At 43.9% G+C, this 15,927-nt stretch overlaps 1 protein-coding gene across 11 annotated transcripts in view; it reads right to left on the bottom strand.

Annotated features, from left to right (window-relative positions):
* DLG2 (discs large MAGUK scaffold protein 2) overlaps positions 1 to 15,927 on the bottom strand; it is a 2,359,657-nt gene that overhangs the window by 325,740 nt on the left and 2,017,990 nt on the right. For all 11 annotated transcript variants that reach the window (XM_082244450.1, XM_082244453.1, XM_082244456.1 and 8 more), the window contains one exon: positions 9,305 to 9,419. In XM_082244450.1, the coding sequence (XP_082100576.1) occupies positions 9,305 to 9,419 (115 nt within the window). The remainder of the gene's footprint in view (positions 1 to 9,304; positions 9,420 to 15,927) is intronic.

The following is a 15,927-nucleotide window of genomic DNA, read 5'->3' as shown; positions in this document are numbered from 1 at the left end:
TGAGGACGTCTACATGGACGAAACGCATTGGAGAGGAGCGATGGTGCTGACGCCATCACGCATGCGTGTTCGGCCAAGCAGCAAGCTGTTTACTTGAACTGTATTCATTTTATTCCTGTGAGCATTTAATAATAAACTGTAGATCTTTAATGGATAATGCACAGCTGTTCCTCCACTCTCTTTCATATGCTTAAGTACATGATATGCTGTAGCCATTGTTTACAAAATGTAATATACTGCAGCTTACCAGTTCTTAGATGTGATAGCTGCATTAGTTTTCTTTTTTGGGGTTTCTTTCCTTTTTTTTCCAACACGTACATAAATATAAATCGTGCTCCCTGTGCTCAGTGTACTAAATGCCCTGCCCTTTAAGGACGTTTATATGGACAAAACACATAGGAGCGGAGCTTTGGTGCTGACATCATTGCGCATGCGTGCTTAGCCAAGCGGCATGCTGTTAATATGAGCTGTATTAATTTTATTCCTGTGAGTATAATTTAATTTAAAGTAGTTGTAAAGGCTCACGGTATTTTACCTTTATGCGTTCTATGCAGAAATGTAAAAAAACAACTTCTGTGTGCAGCCCCCCCTAATACTTACCTGAGCCCCATCTTGATACAGCAATGTTACACTAGAGCCTCAGCTCTCTCGGGTCTCCCCCTCCTCATTGGCTGAGACAGCAGCGGTAGCCATTAGCTCCCACTACTGTCAATCACAGCCAGGGAGCCAATAAGAAGAGAGTGGGGGCGGGATCCAGCCGCACCTTATGTGTTAATGGACACATAGAGCAGCGGCTCGAGAGCGAGCCCACTTAGCAGAAGGGAGGGGCCTGGAGCGCTGGTGCTGCGGGGCTGCTCTGTGCAAAACCAACTGCACAGAGCAGATAAGTCCCAGTTCACACTATTACGATGCGGGAACACTGTGAATATACTGCGTGTTCCCGCATCGCATCCGCAGCACAGGCAGTTCACACTGCCATATACGATATGCCGGGGGTGTCAATTCAAAGTTAACGACTCCCCCAGATCAGATCGCATATCGCAGTGAGGTCTGACAGTTTGCACAGGAATCAGATCGCACAAGTGTGAACCACCATGCGATCCGATTCTGCTGCGGACCAAACAAAAAGGGTCCTGTGTGTGTTTCAGTGCGATTCTGGTGCGAATTCAATCATACAAACTGTATGGCTGAACTCGCACCGTACAGACATCGCATGTGATTTTAGAAGCAGTGCGCTCCGAATCATACGCGATGTCTGTGATCGCAATCGTGTGAGCCGGCACTAACACGTTTGTTATATTTTTATATATAACAAATAATGACCTGGCCATTTTTTTGCGATACGGCACTGCATTACTTTAAGTGACAATTGCGTGGTTGTTGGACGCTGTACCCAAATAAAATGTCCTTTTTTTCCCTACAAATAGAGCTTTCTTTTGGTGGTATTTGATCACCTGTGCGATTTTTATTTTTTGCGCTATAAACAAAAAAAGAACGACAATTCTGAAAAAAAAAACAATATTTTTTACTTTTTGCTATAAAACATCCCAAATAAAAATCATTAAAAATCTAATTTTTTCACCAGTTTAGGCCAATTTTTTTTCTGCTACATGTTTTTGGTAAAAAAAAAAATGCCAATAAGTGTATATTGATAGGTTTGATAGGTGTGCGCAAAAGTTATCATGTCTACAAACTAGGGAATAGATTTATGTCATTTTTTTAAAAAAAATTTTTTAATTGTATTGGTAATAGTGGTGATTAGCGATTTTTTAGCAGGATTGCGACATTGCCGGGGACAGATCGGACCCCCTTACTCATACTTTTGACACTTTTGGGGCGACCAGTGACATTAATACAGTAATCAGTGCTAAAAATATGCACTGTTACTGTACTAATGACACTGGCAGGGAAGGGGTTAACACTAGGGGCAATCCACGGTTAAGTGTGCTCCTAGGGAGTGCTTTCTAACTGTGTGGGGGATGTACTCAATAAGTGAACACAGAGACCTGTATCCCTAAATAGGAGGAACACAGGATCCCTGTGTTCAGCTGTGACAGAATGGACATTTCTGTCTCCATGGGGAGCGATCGCGGGTGGCCGATGGACATCGCGCCCCCCCCCCCCATTACACGAAGCGATGTACAGGCACATTGTTTCGCGTAATAGACCCGGTCAGCAAGTGGTTAATATTAAAGCTTTTTAACTATTTAAGATAGCCTCAAGTATGAGTGTGGCAGCAAAGTGGCTCTCCTATGCCTCCTACTCCTGGGTAGGAGGTGTGCGCATCCACTGCCAGCGCCCTATCGGTGCAGAAGCCGATCACTGGGTGCTGGCCAATGTTTGTCCACCGACACCTGCTGATCGGCTTCTGCTGGAGGAACACAAAACAGAGCTCTGCCTATGTAAACAAGGCAGAGCTCTGTCCTGTCAGAAAAGATGTGGTGGATTTAGCTAAAGAAAATCCAGCACATCCTTTAGTAAAAACAGCACACAGTACACACAAACAGGCACCCATTTAACCCTTTGATTGCCCTAAATGTTTAACCCCTTCCGAGCCAGTGTCATTAGTACAGTGACAGTGCATATTTTTAGCACTGATCACTGTAGTACTGTGCCACTGGTTCCCACAAAGTGTCAAAAGTGTCAGATTGTCAGCCACAATATCCCACTATAAATTGCTGATCGCCGCCATTAGTAGTATAAAAATAAATACATAAAAATGACAGTATATATACACATTAGGGATCGACTGATTATCGGCAAAGCCGATATATCGAGGGCCGATATGCACTTTGCCCGATATATCGGAATCGGCCTTTAGATTTACCAATATTTCGGGAAAGTGCTGTACCTTGGTGATGCCTGCAGCTAGAGGCATCACCCCGGTACCGGTGTCCATAGCAGACGGTCGGCTGTCTTGCAATGACAACCGATGCGGCTGAGAAGCCGCTCGGCTGTCATTCCAAAGAGCGGGAGGGGACTTTTCCCCCCTCCCACCACCTTCCGCGGCTTGCCCAGGTCTCCCGTCCCACCGGGAGACCTGGGCATCCTACCTTCACCGGCGCCGTCTGACCAGGTCTCCATCTGCACCGCCGCCATCTGACCGGGTCTCCATCTTCACCGGCGCCGTCTGACCGGGTCTCCATCTGCACCGCCGCCATCTGACCGGGTCTCCATCTGCACTGCCGCCGTCTGACCGGGTCTCCATCTGCACCGCCGCCATCTGACCGGGTCTCCATCTGCACTGCCGCCGTCTGACCGGGTCTCCATTTCTTTGAATTCGGCGCAGCCTAGTACCCAGAAGTGATGTCATGACATAACATCACTTCCGGGTATTGACGGCGCCGAATTAAAAAAAAAACGTACAGCATTCAAAACAGCCAAACTTGGTGTTTTGAATGCCTTTAAGTACAGAGAAGGGGTTTGGGGTCTTTTAGACCCCCAGATCCCTCCACCACAGTACCTGTAGACATTAAAAAAAAACAAAAAAAAAACTAATGTCCGAAAATATCGACCAATATCAGCCGATACCGATATCCGATGACCAAAAAAACGATATCGGTCTATCAATAATATTAACCATAGTTTGTAACCTTTGCCCAAACCAATGACTATACACTTATTGGGATTTTGTTTTACCAAAAATATGTAGCAGAATACATATTGGCCTAAATAGTTTGAAGACATTTGTTTTTTTACAGTTTTTTCTTGGATAGCAGAAAGTATAAAATGTTGTTTTTTTTTTTTTTTGCAAAATTGTCGGTCTTTTTTTGTTTATTGCGCAAAAAATAAAAACCGCAAAGGTGATCAAATACCACCAAAAGAAAGCTCTTTTTGTGGGCGAAAAAAAAGGGTACGAATTTAACTTAAGTACAGCGTTGCATGACCGTGCAATTGCAATCATTTTTTTCCTTTTTATACCTTATGGGAAAGCAGAGCCTGGGATACATAGCCTGGGGGGGGGTCGCTAGCAGTGTGTGGGGAGCACTTCTGGTTGTGACCTTGCGCCTAGGGTTTGACGAGACCTGGTTCAATAGTTTGTCTCAACACTCTGCTTTTTTTGTTGAAAAATGTCAGTAAAAAAACACATTAAAAGTTATTTTTAGAGGACACAAAAACATAATAAATTACCCAATTTTTGGGTAAAATATAAAAGCCGTGGTTGGACCGAGTAAACAGATACCAAACCTTAAATATGTCAGTACTCCATATTTTCCATAGGCGACGCTTTAAAAGCCCCCTATAGGTCATCTGTTTAGTGTAACGAAGGAGGTCTGGTGCTAGAATTATTGCTCTCATTCCAGGGTGCGCGGCGATATGTACAGTAACATGTGTATCGCAATCAACGTTTTCCGGCGTACACGCCCGGCGCGTTTATATTTTTACTTGCGTATATGTGGGGTTGGGGGGGCCTCAAAAATTTTTTTTTCGGGGGGAGGGGATTTTTATGTGCTTGGGTGTAAGTTTAATTTTTCCAATTAAAAAGTTTTTTTTTTTTTTTTTGTTTGCTTAACTTTTGTTCCCCCATCACAAAGGGAACAAAATGTGGGGATCAAAATCATCACATGGGGACATTTTGTTCCCTTTGTGATGGGGGAAAAAAAGTTAAGCAACAAAAAAAAAAAAAAAAACTTTTTAATTGGAAAAATTAAAGTTTCATCCAAGCACATAAAATCCCCTCCCCCCAAAAAATAAAAAAAATTGAGGCCAACCCCACATATACGCAAGTAAAAACATAAACGCGCGTGGCGCCTACGACTGAAAATGTTGATTGCGATACACATGTTACTGTACATATCGCCGCACAACCTGGAATGAGAGCAATAATTATTTTTGGTGACGGGTTCTCTTTCATGAGACATTTAGGATAAAAAAGACCCTGCGCCTCTCCCCTGTGCTCCTCTGAATGTAATGCAATGCACATCGCACTGCAGTACATTCTTTCCTGGCCTTAATGGCCGGGGAAACTGTCAACGGGGACTTGGAAATAACACGTCACTTCCGTGTCAACAAACAGAAGTGGAGGAGAGTGGACGTGTGTCCGCTCTCCTTCCTCCCCAACCCCTCTACCCAGTGGCACCCGCTATGCCGATGCTGGGCCCGTAGGTGGGCAAGCAGAGCCAGGGGCTGACTGACCACTTTCAGCCCAGGGGGTGAGTGCAAACCAGAGGCCCATGGTGCAGGGACCTGGCCCCCCTCCCACTCTTCCTCTTCTCAGCCTCCTCCTGACCCCTATTCCAGGATGAAGCTCCGCTCCAGGTACTCTCTACCCACTGGCCGAATCTGGGATCCCGACCTGGCCAGCAGGGTTGGAAGGAGCTGGGACAGCTCGTTTGAGGCTGCCCAGGGGAGAAGAGTCTCCAGTGGGGCATGGAACCGGCCTCTGTTCAGACACAGTTTACACCATCCATGCTGGGGGGGGGGCTGCGCTCTGTCCTTGTCTTTAACCCGCACTCAGTAGGATCTGCTGTGGGGACTTTTTACTTCTCTTCATGAGGAATGCTTTGGGCACGTCTGTGGCAGAAGCGGTGAAGCCTTTTTACGGTGCATCAGAGCAGCCCAAGGGGCAATTGCCCCCCTGCCCCCTGGCCCAGTCCTCCCCTGAGCGGAGCATAGGATACATAGCGGGGATGGGGGGCAGTAGAGGGGTGTGGGGAGCACTGGCGCCTGGGGTTTGTAGAGCCCTGGGTTATTGCTTTGTCTCAACACTCTGAACTGATACATTTGCTGGAGAGCTTGTTTTGTTGAAGTTACTGGTTGGATAATTAGGTGAAAATAAAAGAAAGACAATGCAGCCATCACATTTTAGTATTGGTAAGCTGCAATATGATAAATGCTTGCTTTTGGGTTTAAATACCGCTTTAACGCAAATCCACAGAATACAACAAGGAGCTCCGCTCAAAATCCCAAATTAGGCCCATTATCCACAGCATGTTCAGCTCTGCAATTAACCGGCGCTATTCCATCTTCCCATCTCAGCCATTGTAGTATAAGATAACACCGCAGCTTCTTCTTTATGAAAAAGTAAATCCAACTTTATTATGTCATTAAAAGCAGTGAGGAGTACACACAAAGCCTTATGTGCTTTGAGTGGCGCTCTTATTCATGGAATCCCTTGACAACCTTTCTTCAGCAGCCACTAGTTCCTCAGGCAATCTCTAAGGAGAACCAGACAGATTGTCATAAACCTGTAGGGGACATGGTGCCCAGTGTGCCGTGTTCTCAGGCAATGCCTGTTTTGTCTTCTGGGAAGAGGGGCTGTAAAGTATCGGCTAAATCTACGCATATGAAGATGACTTAAGCCCAATGCTGCTTCTGGGATAGTAGATTTATTGGTACTATATTTCGACCTTCACTAAAGTTCCACTCATCCTACTTCTCCCCACTACAGTAAAGAAATTGTTCTTTTTCTGGGAGTGGGAACCTTTTCCTGACAGGTATCCTCTCCCACTTACGCAATTTTTATCTAGGGGAGAATTAGGTAAACCTAGCCAGCCCCCCTTCCCATGCAACCTCTTGGAACACGTCACACATCCCAAGAGGCTCGGGACCTGAAAGTGGCGTGCAATCTAGAGTCTGAAAGTGGCGTGAAATTTAGCACATTCACATGTAAGAGGGGCTTTGAAATTGGCTAGTGAGGGTGCCAAGAGCACAAGTCCCTGCCCCATTCCTACCTTTGCTAGAACACTTGCCCTCCTGCTGAGGCCGAACCCTCCACCATTTTGTGCTCCACTCCATGCCTCCACAGGACATTCCCAGCCATTGACTTTTATAACCCAAGGAAGGAATGTCTACACATGAATAAGGTTGCTGCACTTTATACTCAGGAAATGGCCAAACAGTCACATCACATCGATATACATGTGACAATACACAGCCATTCACATTTAGTAGATGGTCTGCAGTAATCACATGTGAAAGCATATGCAGCACTTTAAGCAGTCATCTCCCTTTAACAGTCTCTCCTTCCACCTGGGGTCACTAGCATTCACAGGACTGGGTTCTCTGTAGACACCTCCTCCATAGGTACACCTCTCCCGGAGCCTACAGGGGATTAGCCTCATTTGGAGAATTCTTGGCCTGACCTTACAGGCCCTTTGCAGCCTGCGTTAGCCCCCACCACCGTAAGCATCAGGAAGTCTACAGCCAGCTCTCTCGGGTGCAGGTCTACTCCCCCCTGCCCTCCTGCCCTGTCCAATGTGCTGGTTACCTCTGTACTGGTGTGGGGTGCTTGGATCCCATGTGCTCTAGGACTCCTCCCAACCCAGATATTAACTGGGCACTGACTCACCCATGAAATCACTACAGAAGGGCTCTAACTAAAAGGGACCTAGCACCTGAGGACACTGCTACTAAACTTGTAATTAAGTGTAAAAAGTGCATTTGTGCAAAAGTGCCAAAATTAACAAACAAATTGAATTATATCCAAATAAATATACATCAAATCAATTAATCAAATGCTTGTAATAAAATCAGTCCAATGTATCACAAGTGTCCATAAATGGGGATAAGGAAAGTGCTTCAGTGCTTCACTTGTGCAGTAAAGTGCCAGTTCTCCCCCTGAGGTTCCCCACTTATCACAAGTCCCTGGACAACTAGCAGGGAGTGTAAATCCTTTGATGTGGTCACAACTTCTTGGGGACACAGCTTGGAATACATCGCTCAGTTGGAGAGCCATCCTTATGTCCAGAGTTCCCTCATGAAAATAGAATGCAATCCATGGTGAAGTAGGTACAAATAAGTTTATTGAAAGTAAAGAAACCTACTTACAATGAGTAAAATCAAGATAAACAGGACAGAGCTACAGATGACGCCCTGACAGGATGGCGAAACGCGTCTAGAGATTGGCTGAGCGTACTCAACTACGAACGACGTCACTTCCGGCCGGTGGAACGCATGCTGCAAGAGCAGTGAACCACCGCGCCGTGTCCTGTTTATCTTGATTTTACTCATTATAAGTAGGTTTCTTAACTTTCAATAAACTTATTTGTACATACTTCACCATGGATTGCATTCTATTTTCATGAGGGAACTCTGGACATAAGGATGGCTATCGCAAAGGATCTCTCCCCAAGAAGTTGTGACCACATCACAGGATTTACACTCTCCGCTAGTTGTCCAGGGACTTGTGATAAGTGGGGAACCTCAGGGGGAGAACTGGCACTTTACTGCACAAGTGAAGCACTGAAGCACTTTCCTTATACACATTTATGGACACTTGTGATACATTGGACTGATTTTATTACAAGCATTTGATTAATTGATTTAATGTATATTTATTTGGATTTAATTCAATTTGTTTGTTAATTTTGGCACTTTTGCACAAATGGACTTTTTACACTTAATTACAAGTTTAGAAGCAGCGCTGGACTACTTGGGATTTGTTCACGTTAAAAGCACTAGCACTTTATATTCTAGCAGCAGCTACGTATACTCTTAGTTTTAATTATATTTCAAACACATATATTTATTTATACCATAAGCCCGAGGATATTTCACCTTTTTCACCTGAGGACACTGTCTTCTGTAACCACACACTATTCTGGAACTGAGCCACATAATGGCAGACTAGATAACTGCATCTGCCTGCACGCAGTAGTGAGTCAGCTGTGAGACATCAGGAAGTCACAGCCGGCTCCCACATCCAAGATGGTGGCACCAGGGACCCGAAGCCCAGCAAAGGATTAGCCTCACTGAAGACAGCGCTGGACTCTTGGGCTGGTAAGTGTCTGCCTGTTAAAAGTCAGTAGGTGCAGTTTTTGTTGCTGCTGACTGATTTTTTACAACAGTACCCAAGTTCTTCAATAAGTTCCACAGCTACAGAAGTTGGACTTTTATGCATGCATGCACTTGGGTCTTTCCAGTCCCTCTACCATCCAGAGCCCAACAGGAAGATGGAAGAGGCTTTACCAGAGTACAAAGGTCATTGGGTCCCTGATTGTCAAAGGTCATTGGGTCCCTGATATTCAATCTAGGGACCGGTTCTTCAAACAAACAAAAAACTGCCACATTTAGCCCATGTAATATACATTTTTTAATTTCTGCAAAAAAACTCTGATCTTTTTCAACCATTTCAACCATTTTAGTATCAAATAGTAGATAACCGAAACAAAAAAAGGGATAAAAAAGGAAAAGATGTGCTGGTTTGATCTGCTCAGTTGGGAAATGAAGAAACATCAAAGTTTCAACCGGCTCGCCTCTGATCTAATGGGCCACAACGCAGCTGGACGCCCTGTGATGGCCCTGAAGTCATGTGCCAGCAAGGACAATTTAAAAAAACAAAACAGCAGGATTCTGGTCTTACCGTACGTAGAGTGAACGCTTCTGGTTTGTTCTGAGGGAGCCAGAGCCGGAACTCATGCTGTGATTCATCATCTGTTCACGCAGGTCATGGATTTTTGCCTCAAATCGAGCGTACTCTGACGAGGGAAGGAAAGCAGGAAGATGTTAAAAATTGTCCGTTGTACAACCTGGTTGATAGATAAAAGATTGTGTACTGTAGGTTCGCTGCGCATAGATTTACATGGCAAGAATGGCCCTGTTAATAGGCTAGAGTAGACCTGTGCAGCTTGGGGCTCTCCAGATGTGGGATGAGGCTTCCCACATTTAATTCTTCCCAACAGTCCTAGATTTTAGGACTGAAAAGGGGCGGATTTATCAAAAGTATTGCAAAAAAAGGCTTAATATGCTATTAAACCTGTCTTGGTGGGGGTGAGCTCTAGCCAAAATATGTAAGTATGAGCAACAAGCATATTATGACACACCTAGCCGTCTACTGTACTGTCCTCCAGCGCTAACACGGCCAGATCCTGTAAGTGTTTAATCCCCCCACTACATCCCATGGCATTCCTTGACGTTGGACAGCATGGTAACAGGAATTACATTGCTGTGGGCACATAACACTATTCTACACATGCCAAACATGAGCCAGGCCATACGGTGCATGGCACATGGTACATGCTGTATCTAGAAAATGGGTAGTATCATAGCTTGCCACTTTTTACTGCCCCCCCACACATTCCTACTGTCTCATCCCTATGATTGGCGGCCTCACAAGACAACAGTATTGAGCAGGAGGAAGAAAGAGGCAGGGAAACTTCAATTGACCCTCTCATGAGAGAAGTACGCAGGTTGTCATTGATGGTCTCCTTCTTAAAATTATTTTTAACTGGGACTAATCCCACCTATAATGTTTGACCATATGACATGAACAAATTTAGAGCTTTTGACTTCCTCATTCATTCATATAACAAAATAAAGCACTGCTTTCAAAGGAGTTCTGAAGGGAAGTTGAGGTATCGGCGATAACGCTGATAGTGTCTTCTACTCACACTTAGATACAGAGGTGAAAGAGATGAACAGCTGGCAACCTGAAATCATACAACTGTAAAGATATGTATTTGCTACAGGGTGAATACAGCATAGATATGCTTACACGTTTTGGCCGTGAGGCCTTAGTCATAACTATGACTAAGGCCTCATGGCCGAAACACGTAAGAGTATCTTTGCTGTATTCACCCTGTAGCAAATAAATATTTTCACAATTGGATGATTTTGGGTTGCCAGCTGTTCATCTCTTTAAAATAAAGCTTTGTTTTAAAAAAATAAAAATAACAAACATGCCAATGGTTTTGCACAGAGCAGCCTCATATCTCTTCTTTTGCAGTCCCCTGCCAGCCCTCCAGGTCCCTCCTCTTCATTGGGTGCACCCAGGGAAAGCAGCTTTCAGTGCGGGCTTGTTACCAAGTCCCACTGCTGCATCCATTGACACAGACAGCTGGACTCAGCCACACCCTCCGCTCCTGTATCACCCGCTTTGATTGGCAGCAGCAGGAACAAATTACTCCTGCTGCTATCAATCTGTCCAATGAGGAGAGAGACAGCGGCGAAAGCTGCTGCGCTCATGCACATTGCTGGATCAGATGGGCTCAGGTAAGACAAAAGGGGGTCTGGGGGGAGCTGCAGCACAGAAGGTTTTTTATCTTAATGCATAGAATGCCTAAAGGTGAAAAACCCTAAGGCTTTAGAACCACTTTAACCTCATAACTCATTTAGGTTGCTTCTTAACCACTTACCGCATACTAACGTACCCGTACGTTGGGTAACTTTGCGGGGTTATACTGGGATGATGCCTCTAGCTAGACTCATCATCCCGGTACCGTGGTTTGAAGCCGACGGTCGGCTTTCCATCGGTAACGACCGATGCGGCTCGGGAGCCGCTCGATCGTTACCCGTGTGAGCGGGAGGGGACGCCCCCCCCCTCCCGCCACCTTCCGTGGCTTTGCTCGGGGCTCCCGTCCCACCGGGAGCCCCAAGCACCCAGCCGGCACGTCCGCCGGCTGGATGGAGTCCCGATGAATGCCAGAAACGGCATCCATCGGGTCTCCGATGACGTAACCCGGAGGCGGCGTCCATGACGTCACTTCCGGGTTACTGTGCTGCAAAAGGCGGCAGATTTGAAAAACGGCTGTATGCAAAAATGCCGTTTTCGGCGTTTTGCATACAGGGAAGTGTAGTGGAGGGGTCTAGGGTCTTTTAGACCCTCGATCCCTCCATAAAGTGTACCTGTCACTACATATTGGTGTCACAAGGGATGTTTACATTGCTTGTGACAGCAATAAAAGTGATCAGATTTTTTTTTTTAAAAACCTGTAATAAAGTTAAAAAAAAAAGAAAAAATAAATAGGAAAAAAAAATAAATTTAGCCGCCCCCGTCACCGTTAGCTCGCGCACGAAAAAAAACGTATACGCAAGTCGAGCCGCGAATTAAATCGCTGTTCAAACCACACATGTGAGGTATCGCCGCGATCGCCAGAGCGTGGGCAATAATTTTAAAAAAAGAGCTACACTCTAACTCTAAACTGGTAACCGTTAAATAAATTTAAAGCGTCGCAGATTGAGATCTCTATTGACCGTAGTTTGTCGCCATCCCACGGGGGGGCGCAATTTTAAACCGTAACATGTTGGGTATCTATTTACTCGGCGTGACATCATCTTTCACAATATAAAAAAAAAAATGGGCTAACTTTACTGTTTAGTATTTTTTAAATGCAGTGAAATGTGATTTTTCAATTTTTTTCCAAAAAAATGGCGTTTTAAAGACCGCTGCGCAAATACCGCGTGACAAAAAATTTTTCAATGACCGACATTTTATTCTCCAGAGTCTTTGCTAAAAAATATATATATATATAATGTTTGGGGGTTCTAAGTAGTTTTCTAGGAAAAAATACTGGTTTTAACTTGTAAACAAAAAGTGTCCGAAATAGGGCTGGGGGTAAAGTGGTTAAGGGAAGAAATTTCTCTTTCCCAATAAAACTATCCTTCTACACCGTCATATCTCTTTTTTAAAGCACCCGCCAGATTGAGGAACCCATACTGTATGACAATCTGTCTTTTTCCTCTAGTAAAGACTCATAACCCTCTCATCCTTGCTACCGCAACCTCATTTAAAAAAGTGGAAGTCGTACTTGTCTATGACATTCAGGTCCAAACATAAAAAAATCTTCCATCGCTAATAAATATCAAGAACAAGGGTACAAGATATTATCCCATTGGTACAGAATACCCACCGCACTCCATAAAATAAATACCAAAATCTCTGAATTATATTGGTGGTGCAAAGAATCCTTTGGCTCCATGTTACATTTATCCTGCTAATGTAGTCTACTTTACACCTTTTGGTTCTTGGTGAAAACCATCACACATGGCATAACTGGGATTTCTACACCAACAGCAAATCTTCAACATTTTCACAACCTTCAAGTTGCCTTTTACAAATCATTTTATTGATTCGTCTCTTAAATGAAGTCAGGCATTTACACACACATATATATATATATATATATATATATATATATATATATATATATATATATATATACACAATATACTGTATACTGTATCTATGTGACTCTCTAAAATACAAAAAATAAGACAAATGAAAGAACTGTCTATCTAAAGGAAAAAAAAAGAGGAGAACCATGGATACCGAGACTTACCCATCTATGAATGCTTATCTCACCTGCCCTACTATATTCAGCTGATTGTAAATTATATAAAAAGTAATAAAAATATCTAAAAAATAGACCTTTTGACTTCCAGACTGACTGGTTTCCAGACCAGACTGACTGCCCAAGAACATAATAAACTGCATTTATATATATATATATCTATATATATACACACAGTGCCTTGAAAAAGTATTTATACCGCTTGACATTTTCCACATTTTGTCATGATACAACCAAAATCCTAAATGTATTTTATTGGGATTTTATGTGATAGACCAACACAAAGTGGCATATAATTGTGAAGTGGAAGGAAAATGATAAATGTCTTTCAATTTTTTTTACAAATAAATATCTGAAAAGTGTGGCGTGCATTTGTATTCAGCCCCCCTGAATCAATACTTTGTAGAACCTCCTTTCACTGCAATTACAGCTGCAAGTTTTTTTGGGGATGTCTCTACCAGCTTTGCACATCTAGAGAGGGACATTTTTGGCCATTCTTCTTTGCAAAATAGCTCAAGCTCTGTCAGATTGGATAGAGAGCGTCTGTGAACAGCAATTTTCAAGTCTTGCCACAGATTCTCAATTGGGTTTAGGTCTGGACTTTGACTGGACCATTCTAACACATAAATATGCTTTGATCTAAACCATTCCATTTTAGCTCTGGCTGTTTAGAGTCATTATCCTGCTAGAAGGTGAGCTTCCACCTTAGTCTCAAGTCTAAAACAGTAAGGGCTCTTTCACACGGCCACTCCTTATGTCCGTATATCACCCTATCCGTTTGTAGGTGATATACGGACATAATGCTTGTCAATGGGATTGCAGATGTCAGCGGATGACCATTCGCTGACATCCGATTTGTGTCCTTTAATTTCTGTTCCGTTTTTTGGAACGGAACAGAACCCTATTTTTTTCTTCCGTTAAAAAAACGGAACGGATGCAAAATCGGATGTCACCCGCTGATCCCCATAGACATACATTATGTCCGTATATGGATGGGATGATATGTGTACATACAGAGCGAATGACACAAGTGTCATCCGTGTCCGTCAAAAAAAAAAAAAAAAAAGTGCCGCAGCGGAGGAAGAAATTGGAGCGGCCGTGTGAAAGAGCCCTAACTCTTAAGTCATAAAACAGTAAATATTCCACATAGCATTTTTGACTGAAGCATGCTAAAATGCAGAGGTGGCTTTTTTTTTTTTTTTTTTATAATGTTTAATAGGTCCTGCAATTCCTTTTTTCACTTTATGTGAAGAAGCAGGAGGGATCCAGTATTTGCAGCACATGTACTGTTTAAGCGGTGACCCTCGGAATGTGTCAGCGGAATTGTGACATTAGTATTCCGGGGAGTGTGTGAAGGAATAGATAGACCCGCGTGTTCTCCGCTCACTGGGACCTGCACTTAGCGATTCCTGCTCTTCACTTATCACTGCACATAAAGACATGATAGCAGCTAGACAAAGCTTGTGTCTGCTTTTCTATGGGGTTTCTGGGATGACAACGAAAAAGTGCACCTTATGTTATACTGCGATGGGGATTGCAGGACTTCCGATCACAAATGTCACCCAAAATTTCATTAAAATAGAACCAAACCCAATCTGGACGACATTTAGTTTGCTAAAACGCTGTGTATCGTGAACAAGTGCCATGTGTTTTAACCACTTAAGGACCGGGCCTATTTCTGACATTTGTTGTTTACAAGTTAAAATCAGGTTTTGTTTTGCTAGAAAATTACTTAGAACCCCAAACATTATATATATATATATATATATATATATATATATATATATATATATATATATATATATTTTTTTATCAGGGACCCAAGAGAATTAAATGGAGATTGTTGCAAAAAATTTTATCACCCCGTATTTGCGCAGCGGTCTTCAAAACAAAATTTTTTGGGAAAAAAATTAACTTTTTTAAAATTAAAAAATAAGAAAACAGTAAAGTTAGCACAATTTTTTTTCTATATTGTGAAAGATAATGTTACACCGAGTAAATAGATACCCAACATGTCATGCTTCAAAATTGCACACACTCGTGGAATGGCAACAAACATTGGTACTTAACCACTTGCTACCCGCCCGCCGTCAAATCAGTGCTATTATTCTGGGACACCATCAGATGACGGCGCACCAGAGCAGCCTCTCTCGCATGCCCCACGGGTGCGCGGAGCAGCCATCGTGGCCGCGCCATGTTGCTAGGACACGGCGCGACCCCGATCTCTGTAAAGAGTCAATGACATGACTCTTTACCCATGTGATCGGCTGTGTCCAATCACAGCCGGTCACATGTAAATGAGGAAGTGCCGTTATTCAGCTCTCCTTGGCTCATACTGTCAGAGTGTGAGGCGAGGAGAGCCGATCAGCGGCTTCTCCTCATAGGGGAGACAAGTACAAGTAATCAGGGCACTGATCATCAGTGCCCTGATTACACAAAATGTAAATAAAGAGCCAATTACTGCCCACCATCAGTGCCCACAGTGTCTGCCATCAGTGCTCACAATCAGTGCCCATAGTGCTGCCAGTCAGTGCCCATCAGTGCCTGCTCAACCAGGCAATGATGGGCACTGACTGGCAGCACTATGGGCACAGATTGATGGCACTGATGGTGCTGCCCATCAGTGTCCATCAGTGCCGCCCATCATTTCTTATCAGTGCCACCTGTCAATGCCCATCAGTGCCACCCGTCAGTGCCCATCAGTGCCGCCCATCAGTGCCCATCAGTGTAGCCTGTCAGTGCCCATCAGTGCCGCCTATCAGTGCTCATCGGTGCCGCCTATCAGTGAGACCTATCAGTACCCATCAGTGCGGCATATTAGTACCTACTCATCAGTGCCCATAAGTGCCACCTCATCAGTGCCCATCAGTGCAGCTTATCAGTGCCCATCAGTGCAGCCCCATCAGCGCACATCAGT

The sequence above is a fragment of the Pelophylax lessonae genome (assembly GCF_965119305.1).
Source record: "Pelophylax lessonae genome assembly, chromosome: 2".
Classification (NCBI taxonomy): Eukaryota; Metazoa; Chordata; class Amphibia; order Anura; family Ranidae; genus Pelophylax; species Pelophylax lessonae.
Note: the sequence above shows the minus strand (reverse complement) of the source record. Positions and strands in the feature narration are given on the sequence as shown.